The 25,132-nt window shown below is 43.1% G+C and overlaps 1 protein-coding gene across 1 annotated transcript in view; it reads left to right on the top strand.

Annotated features, from left to right (window-relative positions):
* Positions 1 to 23,783, top strand: part of ITGAE (integrin subunit alpha E) — a 150,534-nt gene extending 126,751 nt beyond the window's left edge. Inside the window, exons 25-32 of the mRNA XM_044283743.1 lie at positions 1,808 to 1,885; positions 4,093 to 4,165; positions 4,248 to 4,337; positions 11,825 to 11,881; positions 13,155 to 13,253; positions 14,853 to 14,948; positions 18,481 to 18,591; positions 21,044 to 23,783. Of these exons, the coding sequence (XP_044139678.1) occupies positions 1,808 to 1,885; positions 4,093 to 4,165; positions 4,248 to 4,337; positions 11,825 to 11,881; positions 13,155 to 13,253; positions 14,853 to 14,948; positions 18,481 to 18,591; positions 21,044 to 21,100 (661 nt within the window). The 3' untranslated portion in view covers positions 21,101 to 23,783. The remainder of the gene's footprint in view (positions 1 to 1,807; positions 1,886 to 4,092; positions 4,166 to 4,247; positions 4,338 to 11,824; positions 11,882 to 13,154; positions 13,254 to 14,852; positions 14,949 to 18,480; positions 18,592 to 21,043) is intronic.
* Positions 23,784 to 25,132: the final 1,349 nt, after the last annotated feature.

The raw sequence follows: 25,132 nt of genomic DNA, 5'->3' as shown, positions 1-25,132 counted from the left end.
GGTACCACGTGTCCATTACCAGAGAGCGAAGACGCCGAGAGTGAGCGGTGTAGTAAGTGATTAGTTCGGTGGCTGCAAATTCGCCCAGGACGCTGGAAGTGAATGACGCAGCGAGCAGGACAAACCGGACTGTCCACAACATCCATCGGAGGGTAAGCAATATCTACCCCTAACAGATTGTATATTAAGGCCGTGATTCCAACAGGCCAAAGGACTGCTGAAGTAAGCGTCACATCTAGAGGAGTGATATCCTCCAGCAGCATACCTATAGACTTTCTAATTAGTGTTTGTCCTTTTTGGATCCGGAACAATTAAACACATAGACTGTGGACATTGAATAGGAGACTAACAGGCTTGACGATCTATGTCATTTAAAAGTTACTATCCTTAACAGGAATAGTTCACATGCATCGTCATTAACATTATTTATTTTTCCTAGGAGGTCCTGTTTTTGTATGTCTATACAACTAGAGAATTTTTATTATTTTTAGAGGGGATTTGATTGTATACTTTTAATAGATAAGTTGTTAAATTTTATGTGTTGCTGTCATCACTCCATTGCTGAGGAGGCAGTTAATAAATTATACGTTTGATGTGTACCATATAGCGAGTGCCAGTCGTCTTTTTACTCAAGAATAGGACACGTTCTATTTTTTTCAGGAACGGAATTGCGTACCTGGAAGTGCGGGTCCGCAATTCCGGATCCGGGCAGCACATCGTGCTGCCCCATAGAAATGAATGGGTCCGCAATTCCATTCCGCAAAATGCGGAATGAAATTGCGGACGTGTGAATGGACCCTAACTGATCACGGGAGCCTGATTGCTTGTACTCTCGCTGATCTTCAGAATGGGGTCCTGTACACCTGTCCTGATGGGGAAGCGGGTCAAGCATGCACCCCCAGCCTCTCCACACAATCTCTATGGGACTGCCAAAGATAGCTGAGCACAACGTTCAACCTATTTCTTACAGTTCCATAGAGATTAGACAGTCCAACATGTGTGGCCAAGAAGTCGGTTTCTCTATTCCTTTCTATAAGAGACTTGATTCATTCTCTCAAGAATAAGTAAAAAAAAACTGACTTGCGGTCCAAACAGATGCTGTAAGATCTGAACAGTCTGATCAGGGTTCACATGATTTAATGGCTGAAAGTAAAGAACTACATCAGTAAATAGGTAAGTTTGGTGAAAGATTATGTATGTACAGTGTATGTCACCACACTGACAAAGGGGGAGGACTTCTTTAATGTCTCTGTTATGCTGACAACAGATTAAGGACTTTAGAGTGTGAATCTGTCACCCCGATTTTGGACCATTATCTACAGCAATACATGAGGAGTACTGCAGATGTGGAGCCCAGATCACCATTTTATTTTCTTACTGCTCTGTCAGCGCTCAGAGGTGCGTTGAAATACACTGTCAGGACTGCTGAGCACACACAAGTCCTCTCCATCATGTTAGCACTGCAGTCCGGACTGTGTATTCAGTGCAGCTTTGAGTCCTGACAGTGGGGCAACCGGGGGCAGTAGAAAAAAAAATTGTGATCTGGAATCCTTTTCTGCAGTACTACGCATGTCCAAAATTAGGGTGACAAAGTGCCTTAAAAAAAAAATAACAAAATGATTTCAGTAAGTAAAAGGACATGCTACGTCCAAGATTCTCTTCAACCAGCTGATCGGCCGGGGTGCTGGGAGTCAGACCCTCGCCCATCAATATGGGAAGCCAGAGTTTACTCAGTTTATTTTATTAACATATTGAACATTTTTTTATTGGGTCTCTCAATATATACCAGTAATTTCATTTATTTCAGCTTTAACAACGTCTCAGCTCCACTGGTTCAGAAAACGGTGCTCCCAGTGAGGCATTCCTTCAGCGCTGTCCTCTCGGTGTAAGTCTATGAATTCTTTTGATGGTACATTGAATAACAGCTTTGTAATAGCATAGGATAAAAGCACTGCAACCAGGAGCTGTAAATAAAAAAAAAATATTCCACTGAGGCTCTTTTCATAGTTGAAACTAGTGTTGAGCGAAGCATTTGAAGCGGAATTCGGTCCTCACTCTTCGTGGTAATGAATCCGTGTTTCCTAGAATGGCAGTTGCATGTGAAAGTAAGAAGTCCGGAACTACCCATAATGCCATGCAGCCAGCCAATCCGCAGATAGCCATCCCCTGTGATGTCACAACCCTATAAAACCTTCATCCCGCACGATCTCCGTCATTGTCCTGTGAGCTGAGCACAGGGAGAGACATGACAAGCGCTCATGCACTAGGGACAGTGATGCTGAAAATGATTATTAGAAGAATATTGGAGAGGAAGAGTGCAGGTAGAGTGCAGGGACAGTGTAGGGAGAGTGCAGAGAGACTTATTCTGCATCAGTCTTATTCCTACATCAGCCATAAACTAAGATATGTAATTCAATACCAATAGAATGGAAGCCTTTATTATCCCACTTTCAGTGTGCCAAGCAATACCATCCAGATATTCGATGATGTGAAAAAGGAGGAAAAGCAGATGGCAGAAGAAGGGCTACTACCTGTAGGGCAGGAGAGCGCTGGGGTTGGAGAAGTGGGTATACCAGAGCTGATTAATATTCTGTGCTTACTGTCAAATAATCTACGGGAGATTGCAGGCAAGAACAGCAATAATATGCATATTGTTCCCCCACCTAACCAGCCAAACCCCATACCAACAACAACCCCTGTTTAAAGGTGATGCACGGCCATTAACAATGAAGAAGGACTATACAGTGCGGTCTTCATAATTAAATGCAAGGCAACTGTAGGCTAATTGTCCGTACGGTTCTTCATCCTTATCCTTAAGAATAAACCCATATACTACAGTACATGGGTGCATTCCAGTGAATGAAGGGAGAGGGAGGGGGTTATATTCATATATTTAATGCATAGTTAATGTCTGAGTTTGGCCCGGGAGCTCCCCTTCTTGATATCCTGGCTGTCACTTAGGGTCCATTCACACGTCCATAGGTGTTTTGCGGATCCTCAAAACACGGACACCGGCAATGTGTGTTCCGCATTTCGCAGACTGCACATCGCCAGCACTATAATAGAAAAGGCCTTTTCTTGTCCGCAGTTGCGGACAAGAATAGGACATGTTCTGTTTTTTTTTCGGGAACGGAATTGCGGATGCGGACAGCACATAGCATCTGTTTCGGCCCCATTGAAAATAAATGGGTCCGCAAAATCCGGAACGGATTCGGAAAGAAATTGCGGACGTGTGAATCGAACCTTATCCAGGAACTTCAAGTGTAGACAGTCCAGGAGTCCCAGGGGATAGCAGTGCTGACTTAGGGGCACATGAGGGCCAGTAGAACGCCCTCCCTCCTTCTTCCTCCTATCTTACAGCAGCTTATCATCCCACCCTCTGATATAACAGGCTACACTTCTCTGGAATGTCCTACCTCTAGTCTAGATTTTAGAACATGGTTGTGTACATCCGCCCCAAATAAACATCTACAGTATTATGACCAGTGATGGCCAGTTTGCATTGTTCGCCCGCGAACATATGCGGGCTTCCATCTTTTTTCACAAGTCCGGCAAGGCACAGGTAAGTCCTTACCTGTGCCGCGAGCCGGTCACCAGGAGCAGGCAGTTCAGAGAACAGCCCGATGAAGGCCCCCAGTGGCTGTTCTCGGAACTGCCTGCTCCCGCTGACCCCACTTGTTTTCAGACCGGCTCGCGCACAGGCACAGGAAAGGGCTTACCTGTGCCTCGCCGGACTTGTGAAAAATGATGGCAGCCCGCATGTGTTCGCAGGCGAACAATACGAACTGGCCATCACTGATTATGACAACTGACCAATCAGTAGCTTTGAAAAAGCTAATACAAAAATTTAGGGAGTTTGTTTAAAGGGGCAGCCAATGCAGTGTATGAAAAATTTAATTCTGATGTAATGAAATAAATCTGTCTCTATTTGAGATAAAAAGTGGATGCCCCAACTGACTTGCCAAATAAATCTATGGTGACATGTCACCTGTGGCATTGTGAATATCTTTAGTCTATGTAAATTATATATTTACTGTATGGTAATAATAAAAATAATGTGTGAAAATACTTAACATTTACCTACTGATCTAGCCACCAGGCTGCATTTTATGTGACAATGCCATCTCCTCCTCCAGTGTATGAAGAGATCCAGTACACATTTAATGTAAGTGCGTAAGTCCACGCAGTATTTTGGTATTGCGAGCGATTTACTTACCCTGATTTACTATATGTAATGCCGTCCACAGGTGAACTCAGAAAATCCATTTGCTGCTGACCTGAGCCTAGAAGTGCAGGTCCCCATTACTCTGAGAAGTGTTCCTATTGCAGAAGTTCAGGTGCGTTCCTGGCCAATGTTCTGATAAATCAATAAGGAGTTATTATGTGTAAAGATCCAAATTCTTCAATGGCATTCAGTATAAGATGTTTCTAGTTTGATGTAAAGAAAAGTTCATATTTTATCAAAGTCAGAAAAAGGCAATAAATAACAAAAAATATCTCCTGTAGGGGCAATGGCAGATTTACCTGTAGACCCAGTAGACCTGGATTTATTGTCTGCCCTGGGAGAAGGGAAATATACATATCAATGCACTTAAAGGGGTTTGCCTGTCTCAGACATTGGTGGCATATAGCTAGGATATGTCAGCAATGTCTAATAGGGAACCTATCTCTAGAATGGAGACCACAAAGTGAAGAAGACCTGACCACGTATGTGCGGCTGCCCTCCATTCATTTATATTGAAGTCCCGAAAATAGCTGAGCTGTGCACTTGGCTATTTTCAGAAGTCCCATAGAAATAAATGGGAAGCACACCGCACAAGCGCGGCCAGCGCTCCTTTCACTTCTATGGAGCTGAGAGTGCTCGGCTATTTTCAGAACTCCCATAGAAATGGATGGTGGCCATTCATGAGCGGTTCACTCTACTTCACTTTACTCACTGCGTTCGGGTCCCAGATATGCCACCAATGTCTGAAATGGGCCAACCTCTCTATTTTGTTGTACCCATATTTAAATTGTGTGCATTTATATGATATTTTGGCACCCACAGTCCTGAGTGAGAATGAGAGGAGGACACACGAGGAGGGACAATAGGAAAACTACAGAGGGTGCTAGATATTATAACACATGCACTGGGATGTTCTGCTCCAGTGTGTAAGACCAAACAAACATTTTATAGACATACTTGACTTAAAGGGTTAGAAAAAAGACTCCGCTGGATGGGCCTTAGGTCCCAGATAATCTGAGCTTACAAGATCCTAAAGTATGAATTGGGTACATGTGAATAATTAGCTCTGACATAATGGCAAATCAGAAAATTCATATTTGGATAATGGAAGCACTGTGTTTCCATTGCCATGCATCTACCTGCACCATGCTGTATGCCGAGCATGAGACTATGGGGCAGAAGTGATAAATCATACATCACCATCCAGCTGTCTGGGTTTCATTAAGATCAGTCAATCTGCAAGACATTTTGTAGGGGCGACATCTGGTACTGCGGCTCACTGCTCAGTCCTATTTAAGGTACAGCCACTACAAAATGTACCTGTGTCTGGTAAACAGTAAAGGGACAGAGAACTGGCCAGGGCGCTTCAGTCCTTTCAATCAGCTCATCTATGGGGGTGCCAGGATTCAGACCTCTGCTGAACAGATATTGGTCGGCTACACTAAGGAGAAACCGCTTTTAACCGCTTGCCGCCACGCTAACGCCGAAAGGCGTCATCGCGGCGGCTCTCCCAGGTCACACTAACGCCAATAGGCGTCATCTCGCGAGACGCGAGATTTCCTGTGAACGCGCGCGCACAGGCGCGCGCGCTCACAGGAACGGAAGGTAAGCGAGTGGATCTCCAGCCTGCCAGCGGCGATCGTTCGCTGGCAGGCTGGAGATGTGATTTTTTTAACCCCTAACAGGTTTATTAGACGCTGTTTTGATAACAGCGTCTAATATACCTGCTACCTGGTCCTCTGGTGGTCCCTTTTGTTTGGATCGACCACCAGAGGACACAGGCAGCTCAGTAAAGTAGCACCAAACACCACTACACTACACTACACCCCCCCCCCCTGTCACTTATTAACCCTTTATGAACCACTGATCACCCCATATAGACTCCCTGATCACCCCCCTGTCATTGATCACCCCCCTGTCTTTGATCACCCCCCTGTAAGGCTCCATTCAGAGGTCCGTATGATTTTTACGGATCCACGGATACATGGATCGGATCCGCAAAACGCATACGGACGTCTGAATGGAGCCTTACAGGGGGGTGATCAATGACAATGGGGTGATCACGCATATAGACTTCCTGATCACTTCCCTGTCATTGATCACCCCCCTGTGAGGCTCCATTCAGACGTCCGTATGATTTTTACGGATCCACTGATACATGGATCGGATCCGCAAAACACATGCGGACGTCTGAATGGAGCCTTACAGGGGGGTGATCAATGACAGAGGAGTGATCACCCATATAGACTCCCTGATCACCTCCGTCATTGATCACCCCCCTGTAAGGCTCCATTCAGACGTCCGTATGATTTTCACGGATACATGGATCGGATCCGCAAGACACATACGGTCGTCTGAATGGAGCCTTACAGGGGGGTGATCACCCATATAGACTTCCTGATCACCCCCTGTCATTGATCACCCCCCTGTAAGGCTCCATTCAGATGTCCGTATGATTTTTACGGATACATGGATCGGATCCGCAAAACACATACGGACGTCTGAATGGAGCCTTACAGGGGGGTGATCAGGGAGTCTGTATGGGATGATCACCCCCCTGTAAGGCTCCATTCAGACGTCTGTATGTGTTTTACGGATCCACGCATCTATGGATCGGATCCGCAAAACACATACGGACGTCTGAATGGAGCCTTACAGGGGGGTGATCAGTGACAGGGGGGTGATCACCTCATATACACTCCCTGATCACCCCCCTGTCATTGATCACCCCCCTGTCATTGATCACCCCCCTGTCATTGATCACCCCCCTGTAAGGCTCCATTCAGACGTCTGCATGTGTTTTACGGATCCACGCATCTATGGATCGGATCCGCAAAACGCATACGGACGTCTGAATGGAGCCTTACAGGGGGGTGATCAGTGACAGGGGGGTGATCACCTCATATACACTCCCTGATCACCCCCTGTCATTGATCCCCCCCCCTGTCATTGATCACCCCCCTGTAAGGCTCCATTCAGACGCCCATATGTGTTTTACGGATCTACGCATCCATGGATCGGATCCGCAAAACGCATACGGACGTCTGAATGGAGCCTTACAGGGGGGTGATCAATGACAGGGGGGTGATCACCCCATATACACTTCCTGATCACCCCCCTGTCATTGATCATCCCCCATGTAAGGCTCCATTCAGACGTCCGTATGTGTTTTGCGGTTCCGATCCATGTATCCGTGGATCCGTAAAAAACATATAGACGTCTGAATGGAGCCTTTCAGAGGGGTGGTCAATGACAGAGGGGTGGTCAGTGACAGAGGGGTGATCAGTGACAGGGGGGTGATCACCCCATATACACTCCCTGATCACCCCCCTGTCATTGATCGCCCCCCTGTCATTGATCACCCCCTGTAAGGCTCCATTCAGAATTTTTTTTGGCCCAAGTTAGCGGAAATATTTTTTATTTTATTTTTTCTTACAAAGTCTCATATTCCACTAACTTGTGTCAAAAAATAAAATCTCACATGAACTCACCATACCCCTCACGGAATCCAAATGCGTAACATTTTTTAGACATTTATATTCCAGACTTCTTCTCATGCTTTAGGGCCCCTAAAAAGCCAGGGCAGTATAAATACCCCACATGTGACCCCATTTCGGAAAGAAGACACCCCAAGGTATTCCGTGAGGGGCATATTGAGTCCATGAAAGATTTACATTTTTGTCCCAAGTTAGCGGAAAGGGAGACTTTGTGAGAAAAAATAAAAATAAAAAAATTTCCGCTAACTTGTGCCCAAAAAAAAAATTTCGATGAACTCGCCATGCCCCTCATTGAATACCTTGGGGTGTCTTCTTTCCAAAATGGGGTCACATTTGGGGTATTTATACTGCCCTGGCATTTTAGGGGCCCGAAACCGTGAGAAGAAGTCTGGGATCCAAACGTCTAAAAATGCCCCCCTAAAAGGTATTTGGGCCCCTTTGCGCATCTAGGCTGCAAAAAAGTGTCACACATCTGGTATCGCCGTACTCAGGAGAAGTTGGGCAATGTGTTTTGGGGTGTCATTTTACATATACCCATGCTGGGTGAGATAAATATCTTGGTCAAATGCCAACTTTGTATAAAAAAATGGGAAAAGTTGTCTTTTGCAGAGATATTTCTCTCACCCAGCATGGGTATATGTAAAATGACACCCCAAAACACATTCCCCAACTTCTCCTGAGTACGGCGATACCAGATGTGTGTCACTTTTTTGCCGCCTAGGTGGGCAAAGGGGCACATATTCCAAAGAGCACCTTTCGGATTTCACCGGTCATTTTTTACACATTTTGATTTCAAACTACTTACCACACATTAGGGCCCCTAGAATGCCAGGGCAGTATAACTACGCCACAAGTGACCCCATTTTGGAAAGAAGACACCCCAAGGTATTCCGTGAGGGGCATGGCGAGTTCCTAGAATTTTTTTTTTTTTGTCACAAGTTAGCGGAAAATTATGATTTTTTTTTTTTTTTTTTTTTTTTTTTTTTACAAAGTCTCAGATTCCACTAACTTGTGACAAAAAATAAAAAATTCCAGGAACTCGCCATGCCCCTCACGGAATACCTTGGGGTGTCTTCTTTCCAAAATGGGGTCACTTGTGGGGTAGTTATACTGCCCTGGCAATTTAGGGGCCCTAATGTGTGCGAAGTAGTTTGAAATCAAAATCTGTAAAAAATGGCCGGTGAAATCCTAAAGGTGCTCTTTGGAATGTGTGCCCCTTTGCCCACCTAGGCTGCAAAAAAGTGTCACACATCTGGTATCGCCGTACTCAGGAGAAGTTGGGCAATGTGTTTTGGGGTGTCATTTTACATATACCCATGCTGGGTGATATAAATATCTTGGTCAAATGCCAACTTGGTATAAAAAAATGGGAAAAATTGTCTTTTGCCAAGATATTTCTCTCACCCAGCATGGGTATATGTAAAATGACACCCCAAAACACATTCCCCAACTTCTCCTGAGTACGGCGATACCAGATGTGTCACTTTTTTGCCGCCTAGGTGGGCAAAGGGGCACACATTCCAAATAGCACCTATCGGATTTCACAGGCCATTTTTTACACATTTTGATTTCAAACTACTAACCACACATTAGGGCCCCTAAATTGCCAGGGCAGCATAACTACGCCACAAGTGACCCCATTTTGGAAAGAAGACACCCCAAGGTATTTCGTGATGGGCATAGTGAGTTCATAGAAGTTTTTATTTTTTGTCACAAGTTAGTGGAATATGAGACTTTGTAAGAAAAAAATAAATAAATAAATCAATCATCATTTTCCGCTAACTTGTGACAAAAAATAAAAAGTTCTATGAACTCACTATGCCCATCAGCGAATACCTTAGGGTGTCTACTTTCCTAAATGGGGTCATTTGTGGGGTGTTTGTACTGTCTGGGCATTGTAGAACCTCAGGAAACATGACAGGTGCTCAGAAAGTCAGAGCTGCTTCAAAAAGCGGAAATTCACATTTTTGTACCATAGTTTGTAAACGCTATAACTTTTACCCAAACCATTTTTTTTTTTACCCAAACATATTTTTTTTTTATCAAAGACATGTAGAACAATAAATTTAGCGAAAAATGTATATATGGATGTCGTTTTTTTTGCAAAATTTTACAACTGAAAGTGAAAAATGTCATTTTTTTGCAAAAAAAATCGTTAAATTTCGATTAATAACAAAAAAAGTAAAAATGTCAGCAGCAATGAAATACCACCAAATGAAAGCTCTATTAGTGAGAAGAAAAGGAGGTAAAATTAATTTGAGTGGTAAGTTGCATGACCGAGCAATAAACCGCTAAAGTTGTGGAGTGCCGATTTGTAAAAAAGGGCCTGGTCACTAGGGGGGTATAAACCTGTGGTCCTTAAGTGGTTAAAGTGATTGTCCTTCTTTGATCACCATTTTGTTTAGGAGCTGTGGGCAGCCAATATTTTATCACTTATCACCTTAGTGATCACCAATACGACTTTACAGCAGCCACTAAGAACGCTGATCTGGGCTGTTTAACCCCTTATATGCCGCAGGCAATGACGCCAGCCACATGTAAGCTGTGACAGAGGGAGCGGACTTTCTCTGTCTCTCATCAGCACCCCACAAGTGAGATTGCTGGGTGTCAATGTGTATAGGCTGGCTGGGACCTGGTGTAGGCCCTAAACCTGCCTTGAGTATTTCCCAGCAGGCTGCGCCTCTCTTGCACAGCCTACTGGTCAATGTCAGTATAGCACTGCCGTTATAATGCAATGCACTATAGGGATACTGCATTGTATTTTAGAAGCAATCAAAAGATAGTGGTTAAAAAAATTTGACTTATTAAAAAAATCCAACAAAAAATAAACTTTTCTCCCATTGAAAATACGCCTTTCAATAAAAAAAATTGCAAAAATAAAATCTCAACCACATGTTTGGTATCGCCACATCCATAATGACCCGCACTACACAAATATCATGTAAACTATCCCCTACGGTGAACGCCATTTAAAATATATGCTAGAATTGCTAGAAGTCCTCAAAAAGTGTTATTTACCCCAAAATTATATGAATGAAAACAATCAAGCCATCACACAACTACATAGAAAGAAAAATAAAAAAGTTATGGGGTTTAATTGCACAAAAGTAGTAAAACATAAAAAAATGTATATTTTTTTGGTATCGCTGTAATTGTACTGACCCAGAGAACAAAGATATTGTGTTATTTATACCAAAAAATGAACGCCCCCAAATTTATAACGTAAAAACTCAGTGACAGAATTGCTGTTTTCTCCCTCACAGAAAGAGTTAAAGTTAATGAGAAAGGTCTGTGTACCACAAAAAAACTACAACTTGTCCCACAGAAAAAAAGGCCACATACAGCTATATAAAATTTTAAAAGTTATAGCTCTTGGAAGGCGACGATGAAAAAAGACAGAAAAACACTTGGTCAGTAAGGCCCAAAACAGGCTGGTCACTAAGGTGTTAAAGGCATTTTCCTGCAATACAAACCTATTCCCTATCCACAGGATAGGGGATAAATATCTAATTGGTGGGGTATGGCTACTGGGGTGCCCACCGATCATATAAGCACTGCTCCCATTCCTCTATGAACGGGCACGTTGAGCATGTACGCTGCCTTTTCATTGACTCTCTATAGGACTGCCAGAGATAGCTGAGTGTTGTACTGGGTTTTCTCTGGCAGTCACATAGAGAGTCAAAGAAGCTAATCAAACTGAATCCCCACAATCATTTCGAAATAATAAACCCAGTTACTGGATGTTTTTATATTTTCTTTGCTCATAGTGTATCACACATATTCCATAGCGTAGATTGCCATCACTCACCTCAATCTCCATCTCTGGTGGGGCTCACAATCTAAATTCCACATCACAAACACTAACCCATCAGTATGTTTTTGAAGCGTGGGATAAAAATCTAAGCAAACATGGGAGCAAGCTTCATGCAGACATTACCCTTGGTTGACTTTGAACCTCGGACTCTATGGCTGTGAGGCAACCATGCTAACCCATACTAACCTAATGCTCTCTCTGTTTTATACATTTACAAAGATCATTTTTACTTCAAGATTTTGCTTTGTAATTCACTGGTTAAAAAAAAAAAATCATATATTTTTCTAGGATTTACCTCAATGTAAAAATGACGCCCAAGCCCGCAGATGTGGAAATGAACTGACTGTAAGTTTTATATGAGCAACATTCATATAGAATAGATCACAATAGTCATGAAAGCCTCCAAAGTATTTCTAGGATATGTGTAACATCTGTGTACCTTATATCTATATTACTATTTCTGTTCATACTGGGTTTGCCCACTATTTTCAGCAGGTTTTATGTGTCGAGATACCCTTTCAACTATATTGAAAAGGGGATTGGTCTTTCTGATGTATTCCACCAATTCCACCAATTCACCAATTCACATTGAATTTTAGGAGGCAATCACCCCGAAACAGCTGTCTACAGATTGAGGGGCTGGTTTAATTAAGTCACGTCTCAAGTCATGTTTTAAAATGTCAAACATTGACTTATAGGATAGCTTCCTGACATCTAGTGCCGTTAGAGGCAAAGTCACATGATGTAAAATAATAGGCCGATGTGTCCAGTAAACGCAAAGTGAAATGAGATATCAGCAAGGAAGGAGTTGCGTAGCCTTATTCATTGGCATGGTCAAGCAAAAGATTTTTACTTACATGTCAATCTGTAACCTCACATAATACATAGATTCAAATGTATACACACACAAGAACCCGTGTAGTACTGCTGGACCTCATTACAGCTCAATATAGTCCATTGTACTCTAAGTATGGTGTATGACAGATCCGTCACAGCGTAATGGCTTTGTTATTAATGAAAGCCCCATGAATGTCAATGAAAGCCATGTGATGGCGGGACAACGACCCTAAACAGACCCTACAGCCAGAGCTACAATGGATTGGTTTAGATCAAAGCATATTCATGAGTTAGAATGGCCCAGTCAAAGTCCAGACCTAAATCCCATTAAGAGTCTGTGGCAAGACCTGAAAATTGCTGTTCTCCATCCAATCTGACGGAGCTTGAGCTATTTTGCAAAGAAGAATGGGCAAAAATGTCACCCTCTAGATGTGCAAAGCTGGTAGAGATCTACCCCAAAAGACTTGGAAATGTAATTGCAGGTGGTCCTACCGAGTATTGACTCAGGGGGGCTGAATACAAATGCACATCACACTTTTCAGATTTTTATTTATTGAAAACCGTGTATCATTTTCTTTTCACTTCACACATACTTGCCACTTTGTGTTGGTCTATTACATAAAATCCCAATAAAATATATTTCAGTTTGTGGGTGTAACTTGAAAAAAATTTGGAAAAGTTCAAGGGGTGTGATTACTTTTTCAAGGCACTGCATGCGACATAACGTTTTAGGCCTTTACTGTGTAAAACAGATTTCATTTCTTGTGCTTTTGTATTTTAGAACGAGGAAACCATGTGTATTTTTATCTGGTGCAAAGTCACATCTAAAAGGGAAGAGATAAAGATAACAACGAGATTACTTCTGCAAAATCTAAATGAGGTGGTTTAATTTCCTTCTAGATTACAAACTCAACATCTCTGCTTGCTTCCTCTTCTTTGCTTCTTCTACCATTCTTGCTGTACAGAGTTTACAGTTTTTTTTATTTGTACATGGCAGAGAAAGTGTTTATGATGAGCACAGCATATCTATGTGAAACTAAAGGGGTATTGCCAGGGGCACACCCAAATCTCATAGGACGTCATACCAAAACTTAGTATGGGTCCCCATGCCCCACCCAGTGTTCCAGTATGCATGCGTCAATTACTCCCATGCAATGCCAGATGCAAAGAGTAATCTCTTATATATATAAAAATGAGTTTCTGTCTGTATGTCTAGACATCTGTCTGTCTGGACGTTCTTTATGCGCGACCAAACGACTGGACCGATCTTTACCAGGTGTCCGGGAAGGTTTTAGACCGGGTCAGCTCTCTAGGACTTACCGTTCCTGAGATATTCCCCAAAAATTACCTGCATTATCCAATAGAAGCCAGCAAGCCTTTCACTTAAATCCGAACTGCCATTTACACGGTCACATGTCCCTTATTAGCCAATAGAAGCTTGCAGGTCCTACTCCAGGTTGCCATAACAACTGATCACAGTAGGTCCTTAAATATTCAGTCATATGACGTATGACGGCACAACTACACTGCTACATGCATGGGGGGCAGGAGCTACTATTAAACGGACGGGCACTATGGAGTTCACTGTTAAAGGGGCGGGCACTGTAAAGGTCACTGTTAAAGGGGCAGCCACTATGAAGATCACTGTTAAAGGGGTGGTCAATGTTAAAGGGGCGGGAACTGTGGAGGTCACTGTTAAAGGGGCAGGCACTGTGGAGGTCATTGTTAAAGGGGCAGGCACTGTGCAGATCACTGTTAAAGATGCGGTCATTGCTAAAGGGGCGGGCACTGTGGAGGTCACTGTTAAAGGGGTGGGTACTGTAGAGATCACTGTTATGGGGAATACTGTTGATATCTTTTTACGACACACTGAAACATAAAATGAAATAGATGAAATATACCCATGCGAAACCGATCCCTTCTGCTAGTGCCTTATATTTGTAATGAATTTTTTCTTTAATTTAAATGAAATAAATTTTACCAGAAGAAAAAAGTCACCCTTGGCCTCATCTACTTTGTTTTGCTTGTGTCCTGAAAAGGGGAACATGTGCTTCATAAATATGGCGCTCATTCCGAACACCATATTTCATAATGTATTTAATACAGACAGTTGGCAAAAAAAGTTGATAAATCTAATTCCCTTTCTGGCTGCAGTCACCACTAGGGGGAGCACAGTGCATTGAAATTTGAGGCAATACAATTGACAGAAAGGAAGTAGTAATGATCTGTTTGCACTGAGCTCCCCCAAGTTGTACCCCCCAAATGTATTCACTTTGAAAAGAGGAGAAGGAGTTCAGCTATGGGTGCCCGCTCCCTTTAGGCCTTGTAGAAGTCACATTGTCTGCCATTTACAGGCGTGACACTGAGTTTTGTGGCTTGCACAGTTGGGAGTGCTGATAGCATGAGTCTTACTATATACTTTCTTCTAGCTTTACATTGATGCATAAGTACCTCTTGTAATGTTGTGTTCTGTTTGTAGCTGTTAAAGGAAACACAAACCTTAAATGTCACTGGAGAAATTATTTACGACCAAACTTTGTATGTAAACCTGAAGGAGCCAGATCACAAGGCACAGGTAAGCTGACGGAGGCTATTATCTTGTATAGATGTAACCTTAGCTGAGCTGCCATACTGGACACAACCCATGGGCAGGTGTGGCACAGTTCTTACTAAAAAGCAGCCATGTTTCTCTAATCTCATATAAACCCTATAGGTTGACACTAGACAGATGTCAACACCATCATGTAACATATTCTTTAAATTTTCATGTAAATAACATAGTAACATAGTTTATAAGGCTAAAAAAAGACATGCGTCCATCCAGTTCAGCCTGTTATCCTGCAAGTTGATCCAGAGGAAGGCAAAAAAAAAAAAAGAAACATGAGATAGAAGCCAATTTACCTCATTTTAGGGGGAAAAAATTCCTTCCCGACTCCAATCAGGCAATCGGAATAATTCCCTGGATCAACGACCCCTCTCTAGTAGCTATAACCTGTAATATTATTACGCTCCAGAAATACATCCAGGCCCCTCTTGAATTCCTTTATTGTACTCACCATCACCACCTCCTCAGGCAGAGAGTTCCATAGTCTCACTGCTCTTACCGTAAAGAATCCTCTTCTATGTTTGTGTACAAACCTTCTTTCCTCCAGACGCAGAGGATGTCCCCTCGTCACAGTCACCGTCCTGGGGATAAATAGATGATGGGATAGATCTCTGTACTGACCCCTGATATATTTATACATAGTAATTAGATCTCCCCTCCCTGAAGTTATTACTTCAGTTGCTCTCCTAAAATATTACCTTATTTTAGTAAATGGGGGGGGGGGTACCTTTACCAAAATAATTGGGCCAATATGGGGGAAAAGTGGCACCTGTGGTGTGTGCTCTATTTAAAAAAATTCTTGTTCTGGGGTGGGCATGAAAGATTAGAAAATAGGTACTTTGAAGCTGCTTGGTAAAACAGTTTTCAATAGGCTACCTTGGCAAAAGATACTGACGTAAATGCTAAATGCATGATAGTCATGACGTGGTGTAATGAAGAGCAGCGTTTCTAGCCTGCTGTGATGTGTGCCATATTAGTACATGTAGCCGGCACTATCTTGGTGCAATTTTTGTCTAACTGAATTACTCGATCTTATTTTGTTAAAGATATTTAATTTTATTTTTTTGGTTTTTTATTATGAATGACCTGATCAGAGTGCTGTAGCCATTTCATTGTTTACGGGGCACAGTGCCATGCATTTCGTCAGGGCAGTAAAGGTACCTTTACTTCATGCACCTTGTTAAGATGTCCAAAACAAGGAAATTATTGTCGTGGCTCATCCTCTACATCATCTATAAAGTCTAATATGTTTTGAATCAGAGAAATAGACTCTAGTAGCACGTGATTAAATCCAAAAGTAGCTCCAAAGGGGATTTTTCTTCTGGACCTTTGGGGCTCCACGATGGCTTCAGAGACTGGGCCCACTGGTGGATCCTCTGGTACCCTGGTCCGACACTGAAGATAAAGTAATGTTTTGTCTCTAGGAATGGATTTCCACCATGCTCATCAGGACGTCTCAATGCCACATGCCCTGGAGTGCAGGGGAGGAGGATGGGAGTGGTAGTGGCCCTGGCTGCAATAATCATTCACAGTGACAATTCTCACACCAGTGTTACTTAGGGCAGTAATAGGAGAGCGCATACTTTCTTCCTTCAGGGAAAAACCCAGATGATGCAAGACAGGAGATGTAGGTGCAGTGGCCAGTGAATTGCACTGGAGTTAGGCTACATTTTACACTTGCGGCAGCCTTTTCCAGCAGTCTGTTCCCACGGGGGATCCGTGCTACTACAAGTCCACCGTGCCGCCGTTAGTCCGCTCACTATAATGGGGGTGGGCTGGAGGTCCGGCCGCAGCACAGCAAACAAGCAGCGAGGAGGACGGACAAAACCGCACTGTGCTGTAATTTTTGTCCGTCCGCCTATCGGCATGTTTGCCGTGCTGCGGACAGACCTCCGGCCTACCCCCATTATAGGGAATGGGGCCGGAGCGGACTTACGGCAGCACGGTGGACTTGCAGTAGCACGGATCCGGCAGGCTGTTTCCCCGCTGGAACAGCCTGCTGGAAAAGGCTACAACGAGTGTGAAAGTAGCTTTAGTAACCAGGCCAGCTGTCGTACATCCAACAATACCAAAACATAGTTCCAAACAATTGACAGTGCAAATCTGTATGGATGGATGTAGGCCAAGATGGGGATTGTAGTACTCCTTCCCTCTATCTCTGCAGAGTGTCCCTCTGCAGAATTTTAAGGCTGGAAGTATTATTCTTGCAATGGTGGTTATAATCCCAGCTGAAGGGTACTGGATTAAGATACAGTGGGACAGTGTCCAAGAGTGACAGGTGTTTAGCAATGTCCCTCTCTCTGCAGTAAAGTCTTTATCAGCCTAAGGCCTCATGCACACGGCCATTGTTTTGGTCCGCATCTGAGCCGCAGTTTTTGCGGCTCAGATGCGGACCCATTCACTTCAATGGGGCCGCAAAAGATGCAGACAGCACTCTGTGTGCTGTCCGCATCCGTTGCTCTGTTCCGTGGCCCCGCAAAAAAAATATAGCATGTCCTATTCTTGTCCGTTTTGCAGACAAGAATAAGCATTTCTACAATGGGCCGCCCGTTCCGTTCTGCAAATTGCGGAAGGCACACGGACGGCTTCCGTTTTCTGCGGATGCGCGGTTTGCGGACCGCAAAAAACCGGAACGGTCGTGTGCATGAGGCCTTAAACAGCAAATACCACTTGTAATGCTCGGCCCTGCAGATTGTAGACCTTCTAGTTCCTTTCTCCCTGTGGAGTACTGTGAAGTAGAGATGGTTTTCTCTCCGTGGATCTCTCAGATGGTGATTCTGTGGGATGAAGGCCTAGTTCTCTGAGAAGTGAGCACATGTAGCTTCTTCTCACTCCCTCAGCTAACTAGAAGTGAGCTAGTGGTGGACCTAAATCTATCAACTAACTTCTTACAAGGGCAGAGTAAGGATTATTAACCCCCGACTAATCCATAGAGAGATATGTTGGTACATTACAAAGCATTAACATATTAAATAATATTATGTAACCAAAACAATTTGCATGTACCCTATCCTGGGTACTGCATCAACAGCAACTACAGGTTTCTAAGGCTTGGTAATCTGGGATGTGAGCACTGTATTATTATTTGGATAATGTTGAGGTTTTGCCCAGGGGCCTCTACAGACTGGGATGCAACCTACTGGATATATTAGTTTTTTCAGTATGTTTGCTTTGTTTTTCTGAAATGATTGACATTTCTTTTGAATTAAATATGTGGCTGAGCAAATGGCAGTATCCGTCTTCTGTTTTTAATCTTAACACCATTGTTCTAGCCCACTAGAGTAGCCGAGGACTTCTGGTAGGCTCAGGCTTTCATACTATCGGGTGCACCAAAGGTCCAGGAGAAAAATGCAACTTGGAGACACCTTTAGAGGTCTATTTCTTTGATTAAAAACTTATTAGAACCCCAGTCCAACAACGAATCATAATAATTTTCTGACTAGATAGGAATACTTGTTATTTTCTCCCGATTTAAACGTTCTTTTCTACTATTGTTTTTCAGTTATCCATTATGATTCTTAAAAATCAAGAGATCCCTATTCTTCCTGTGGTCATTGGCAGTTCTGTAGGGGGATTTTTGCTTCTGTTGATTATTGTTATAATTCTTGTAAAGGTAAGTTACAGGACATACATGACTAAACATGAAATGCTCATCTAGAGTCATCTAGAAAATGAAAGATAATGAGGGAGATTTATCAAAACTGGTAGAACTGGTTTAGTTGCCCATAGCAATCAATCAGATTCCACCTTTTATTTTCCAAAGGAGCTCTGAAAAATGTAAGGTGGAATCTGATGGTTGCTATGGCCATCTAAGACAGTTTTCCTTTTCACAAGTTTTGATAAATTTACCTGAATGTTCAATTTCAAGACCAAATACAAATGATCAGAGATCAACATTCAGGACGCTCTTCCCTTTTTTTGTTGGCCTGTTTTCTTGGTGGTAGTCCTATCATATGTCCTTTTCACTACAGGGGCACTGTATGAGGGTCTTATTACTACTTGGGGCACTACAGGGGACATTTTTGTTTCTATTGGGGCACTATATGGGGATCTTATTACTACTGCAGAACTACAGGAGGGCCTTCTTATTACTGGGGGCACTATTGGGGCACATTGTGATTATTGGGGATCTATAAGGAGGGCCTTATTACTACTGGAGGGGGACTACAGGAGGGCCTTCTTATTACCGGGGACACTATCGGGGACATTGTTATTACTGGGGGCACTATAGGAGAACATTATTATTACTTAGGCCACTATAGGGAGGGCCTTATTTCTACTTGGGGAACTACAGGAGAGCCATATTACTACTGGGGGCCCTGTATTGAGACATTATCCTAACTGAGGGCACTATAGTGGCGTTTTATTACTACTGGGGGCACCATAGTGAGGACCTTAATATTACTTGGGACACTATAACGGGCCCTATTACTAAGGACTACTAGAAGAAATGCTATCTCAACTCATGTGACCATACGCATTAGATGGCTGTTTGCCAAGCACTTCCTCAGACAACAGATAATCTATCTGACCCTCATTTTACCATGCACACATTTCAGCAGTCATTCATGTGTATGGCCACCTTTAGTGTTCCTGGTCAACTATTGCAGACAGAACAGTTGGAGAGTGCTCCTTCTGCAGCCAGCTGCCTTAGGGCAGGTTTACACATTCCAGCTGCCACATGTGTCCAAACTTTTGTCCATCCAGAGCGACCAATGGTTGCAACAATTTTGAAGTTAAAGCCAAATGATGGTGCTCTCTATGCGCCAGGACAGGAGCTGGAGTAGATTTCTGGTGTAATGTGTGCTGATTTTCTGGTGCATTTGTTGTTAAATGAGTCAGGCCGCATAGCTCATGCCTGCGGCCCACCTCCTCCTGCCCAACCTTTTGGAAACAAGCTGAAAAAAAATCACAAAATGCAACAAATTTGGAACTTTTCACCACCAAAAACCAGGCCTAGAAAGTTAGTACATGACCTAATAAATAAGAAATATATCACACTGCTTATTAGATGCATTTCATTTTGAACACAAATGAATGACTGGAAGATGATTGGTTAGTGTATATTTAAAATCATAGATGATTTGGATGGATCAAAATCCATTATTACCATTTCCAGTCCCCGCCATACTGGAACTGATGACTTTCTGCTCCCATTCATGTGACAGCTGCAGTGTTCATGTGTACAAGAATCGCATTTGACTGCTGAGGCCAATGATTGAAGGCAATGGTCAGGTCAATGGACGCAGAACATCACTTTATAGGACTTGAAATGATGATGACGTGAAACATGGCGCTGGAACTGTAGGATTTTTAAAGATATGATGCTTTTTATTTTTACACATTTGCTACCTCTGATTCAGTTTGCATTTTGCAACAGCACTCTGCAAACACCAAATATATGAACTAATGATATATTCACTACATGAATGTGAGGTACTTCGCAAATACATTTTGATCAACATAATTTGTGCCCCTACACCATGGCAAGGTAACCTCTTTTGGACGGGAACCTACACTAAATGCTACCTTTGCTAGTGCAAACCAACCTCCAATGAATTTAGGGAAATCAGGCTCAACATATACACTGAACCCATTCTTACATGCTACCTTTCCTGGTATTAGTGGACCTCCAATGAAAACAGGCAGAGAAGGCTTCAGCTTTCTACTACACTAATTAAAATCAGCCTGAGTGAAAGAGGTCTGCTGGCACCAGGAGAGGAAGCATACAAGAGTGGGTTTAGTATACATGTGGAGCCTGAATTCCCAACATTCATTGTAGGCAATTTGGCACCAGAAGAGGTAGCATTTAGCGTAGGTTCCCACACAAAAGAGGTCATCTTGTTGTGGTGGATGGGCTCAAAATGTATTTGCTAAGTACATCACATTCATTCATATTGTGAGTATAGCATTAGTTCATATACTTTGTGTTGCATAGTGTTCAATTTTGTATTTTCAGCCATAGTGTTCAGCCATTTTTGTTGTTTTGAATTTTAGTCAGACAACTACTTTCATTGTGTACTATTAATAATATTTCTAATTCATATGTACTCTTGTGTTTGCAGTGTGGTTTCTTCAAAAGAAAATATAAAAATTTGGACCAGAATGATAGAGTGGAATGATGAAGGGAATAATGAAGTTGAAATGAAATGTTCTACAAGAAGGACGACATACTCATGCTAAATTATTACCACTAGTCATAATATGAAGCAAGCATTAATTTCAATTCAAGCTAATGATCCATGTTCTATAGTATGCCAGATACTGCTAATGAAATGCACTGTGTTTTCCATATTCTGTATAACAGGGAAGTCTATATAAATACAGAATTATAAATAAGTTCAGGGGGCCTAATGGCGTACCTAGAAGGCAGCCAGTTCCTCATCCCTTGCTTGATAAAGGGGTTTTCTGGGACTTTGGGGGCTTATCCTCAGAATAGGCCATCAATATCAGAACAGCGGGCATCCTACACCCATGACCGATTATATGTTTTGAGCACCCACCAGCCCTTGAAACTGTACAATGGACAGAAGAATGGGAGTTGAACTGCAGTACCCTGGTATGGCTACAGCACCATGGATGGAACCTTGTGCTTCCAGCTCCATATACTGTATAGTTTTCTGTCCCGTTGGCAGTGCAAAACAGCTGATCAGTGGGGGCCCCAGATGTTAGATCCTCACTGCTCTGATATTTACGATTTATCCTGAGGACCGCTCTTTTTTCCCTAACAACATGGTTTACCCTTATGATTTAAGCACGATTCTCATGGGGTGTTCAGGTTTTTGGTGCACAGATCCATTTGTCATCTGAAAAACACATTGAGGAGTTTTCTTCAAACTAGTGATAAGGTATAGGGGGTGCTATCATTCAAGTAAACCACCTCTCATTTTTAAAAATCTCTTTATCGAATGAAATCTGCAGCTTGGTTGCAATGAGAAATTGAAGGGGTTGTCTGGGTGTTTAATACTGAAGATGTATCCTCAGGATAGGTCATCAATATCAGATCGGTGAGAGTCCAACACCCGACACCCCCTTCTGATCAGCCGTTTAAGGAGGCCACAATGCTCTGGTGAGCACAGTGACCTCGCAGTTTACCAAGAACAGTGCCATCCATTGGATAGCAGCTGTGCTTGGTATTGCAGCTCAGCCCCATTCACTTGAATGGGTCTGAGTTGTGTCTAGGCCACATGACTGATAAGTGTGGAAGCAACCTCTTCAAATAGCTGATTGGCAGGGTTCTGGGGCTCAACGATCAGATATTGATAGGCCATCATTATGAAATTTTTGGACAAGACTTTTAATCAACTTTTCCTTTGCACTCGCTTTGAGATCATCTATACTCATGTGATGAAAACCCTGTTTCTTTCTGTGCCAAGCAGCACCCACAAGTTGAGTGGTCATCTTAAAGATGAGTTTGTTTGGAGTGCACCTGCCCTATGAGACACAGAAAATTGTTAGATAGTGTCACCCCAGCCTTTGCTTGCACAGAAAATAGTTCCTCAAACACAGCCCCAGCAAATTCCATTAACAAACAGCACTCCCCTCCGTGAAATTTCCTTCTCCGTTGTCTAGAAAGAGATACCACTATATATTTGTGTGAATTGAGAACCAGTCAAAAACAAATGAAAGGTGTCCGGGCCACGTCACCTGCTTCTCTATCAATATGCTGGCATTGAATACAGGAGAAGGTGGACCAGAATTTTGACCACAGGAGAAACAGCAGGGGGCGCTACCAGAGAGGAAAATGTAATGCATGTGAAAAACCCAATTTTTTTTTATTGCATTTATATTGCAGTAATACTTCATTTGCAAAGCTCTTTTCCTTGCATAGTAACACTCTTCATGGGATAACCCCTTTAGATGGAGTTCTTTATAGATCCTATTACACAAATCAATTAATTAGTAAAGCCTTGCAAGATTACAAGAATACTAAAATAAGAAAATATCCAAGCTTCTTCAAATTGTATATGTACCTGTAGTTTGTATCTGCATGCATATAGCTCTGCTAATAGAGACCCCAACAAATTAATGGCTCTAATATCCCTTTAAAGGGTTTGTTTCACCTCCTTTCTTCTGTGCAGCAGGCCCAGATTTCTGCTGTTCTATGGGGCTGGTGCCTGTGAACATGACTGGCACCACAGGCCAGCAGCGCTGAGAAGCTGTAGTTCCCTATGTGACTGTGAGTGCACGCTGCCGCACTGTGAGAGATCCATAGGACATACGGGGACAGGAGCATGGCATGAAAGACTATGCGCGCGCGCTCTCGCTATTTCTTTTCAGAGTGCAACCGTGGCCACCACTGGTGCATTCCAGCGGTGGCCGTAACCCCTAGAGATGAGCAGTGTATAAAGACAAGGAAAATTATGAGAAGAAAGATCAGGCAGCATTATTGTAACATAAAGCATATTAGTAAGTTACTTATATTAGGTTGGTACACATCATAAATGTCACTTAATGTGATGAGACAAACCTTTTAAGGAATTATTTAAAGGGGTTTCCTACTACAAACTTTTCTGGTAGATATTGATTGCCTAGGCTAGAGGGGTTCCATTGCACCCTTGCATTTCAAGGCTCCCTTTGTAATATTAGCTTACTACAAGTATGAAAGTTCGTATGCTTATGTAGACTCACCAAAGGTTTCTAACAGTTTCTTAGATCTCTGCTCTGTGCTGTTAATTTATTATTGCTCCTGGAAATGGATTGACAAGTGGTCGTTTATTGAGGTGTCCCTACACACTCCCACCTTGTCCAATCTCTGCTGACAGTGTCAGACTCATAGCATATTTCTCAATAAAAGACAGTCCAGTATTTAATTACACTCAAATATGTAAATTCCTGGTGTGTGTACTTGTGTGTATGTGTCACATTCTTAGAAGACAACCACACCAGATCACCAACATTCAGGTCCGGACCAGACACACGTCTCTTATCCGCCACACGCTTATATCTCTCACTCATGCTCTTTAGATTATCCTGAATCTTTTGCCAAATAGATGACAAAGACGAGGAGAATCTGTCCTCATCAGGTAAACCAGAAGACCCCTCTCCAGAGAATGTCCCAAACTGCGGATAAAACCCATATGCACCAAAAAATGGTGACTTATCAGAGGACTCCTGACGACGGTTATTTAAAGCAAACTCAGCAAGGGACAAAAAAGAACACCAATCCTCCTGAATCTCCGCCACAAAACAGCGCAGATATGTCTCCAGATTATGATTGACGCGCTCTGTCTGGCCATTCGACTGCGGGTGGAAAGCAGAAGAGAATGACAACCGAACCCCCAAGCGAGAACAGAAAGCCTTCCAGAATCTGGAAACAAACTGCGTGCCCCTATTAGAGACTATGTCTGAAGGAATACCATGCAATTTGACAATGTGATCAATAAATGCCTGCGCCAGCATCTTAGCATTGGGCAAGCCAGGAAAAGGAATGAAATGCACCATTTTGCTAAAACGGTCCACCACCACCAGAATCACAGTCTTCCCCGAGGAACGAGGCAGTTCCGTAATGAAGTCCATGGACAGATGTGTCCAAGGATGGGAAGGAATGGGTAACGGAAGGAGAGGACCTGATGGCCGTGAATGGCACGAGCGCAGGTCTCGCAGGCTGCCACAAAACCCTCAACCGACTTACGAAGCGCCGGCCACCAGAATCTCCGAGCGATGAGATCCACTGTGGCTCTTGCCCCCGGGTGCCCAGCAAGGACAGTATCGTGGTGCTCCTAAAAAATCTTGTGTCTTAAAGCGAGAGGCACAAACAACCTCCCAGGAGGACAAAGATCAGAAGCCTCTGACTGGGCTACCTGAACCTCTGCCTCCAATTCAGGATAAAGAGCAGAGACCACCACACCTTCAGCCAAAATGGGACCCGGGTCTTCAAAATTCCCACCTCCCGGAAAACAACGTGACAGGGCATCCGCCTTTACATTCTTAATCCCAGGGCGGAACGTGACAACAAAATTAAACCTAGAAAAGAACAAAGACCATCTGGCATGCGTCGGGTTCAGACGCTTGGCCGACTCCAAGTAGGCCAGATTCTTATGGTCAGTAAACACGGTAATAGAGTGTCTGGCTCCCTCTAGCCAATGGCGCCATTCCTCAAAAGCTAACTTGATGGCCAACAACTCCCTATCTCCCACATCGTAATTTCTCTC

Source organism: Bufo gargarizans, chromosome 3 (genome assembly GCF_014858855.1).
Source record: "Bufo gargarizans isolate SCDJY-AF-19 chromosome 3, ASM1485885v1, whole genome shotgun sequence".
Lineage (NCBI taxonomy): Eukaryota > Metazoa > Chordata > Amphibia > Anura > Bufonidae > Bufo > Bufo gargarizans.
The sequence above is the reverse complement of the archived record's forward strand: the minus strand, read 5'-3'. Positions and strand labels throughout refer to the sequence as shown.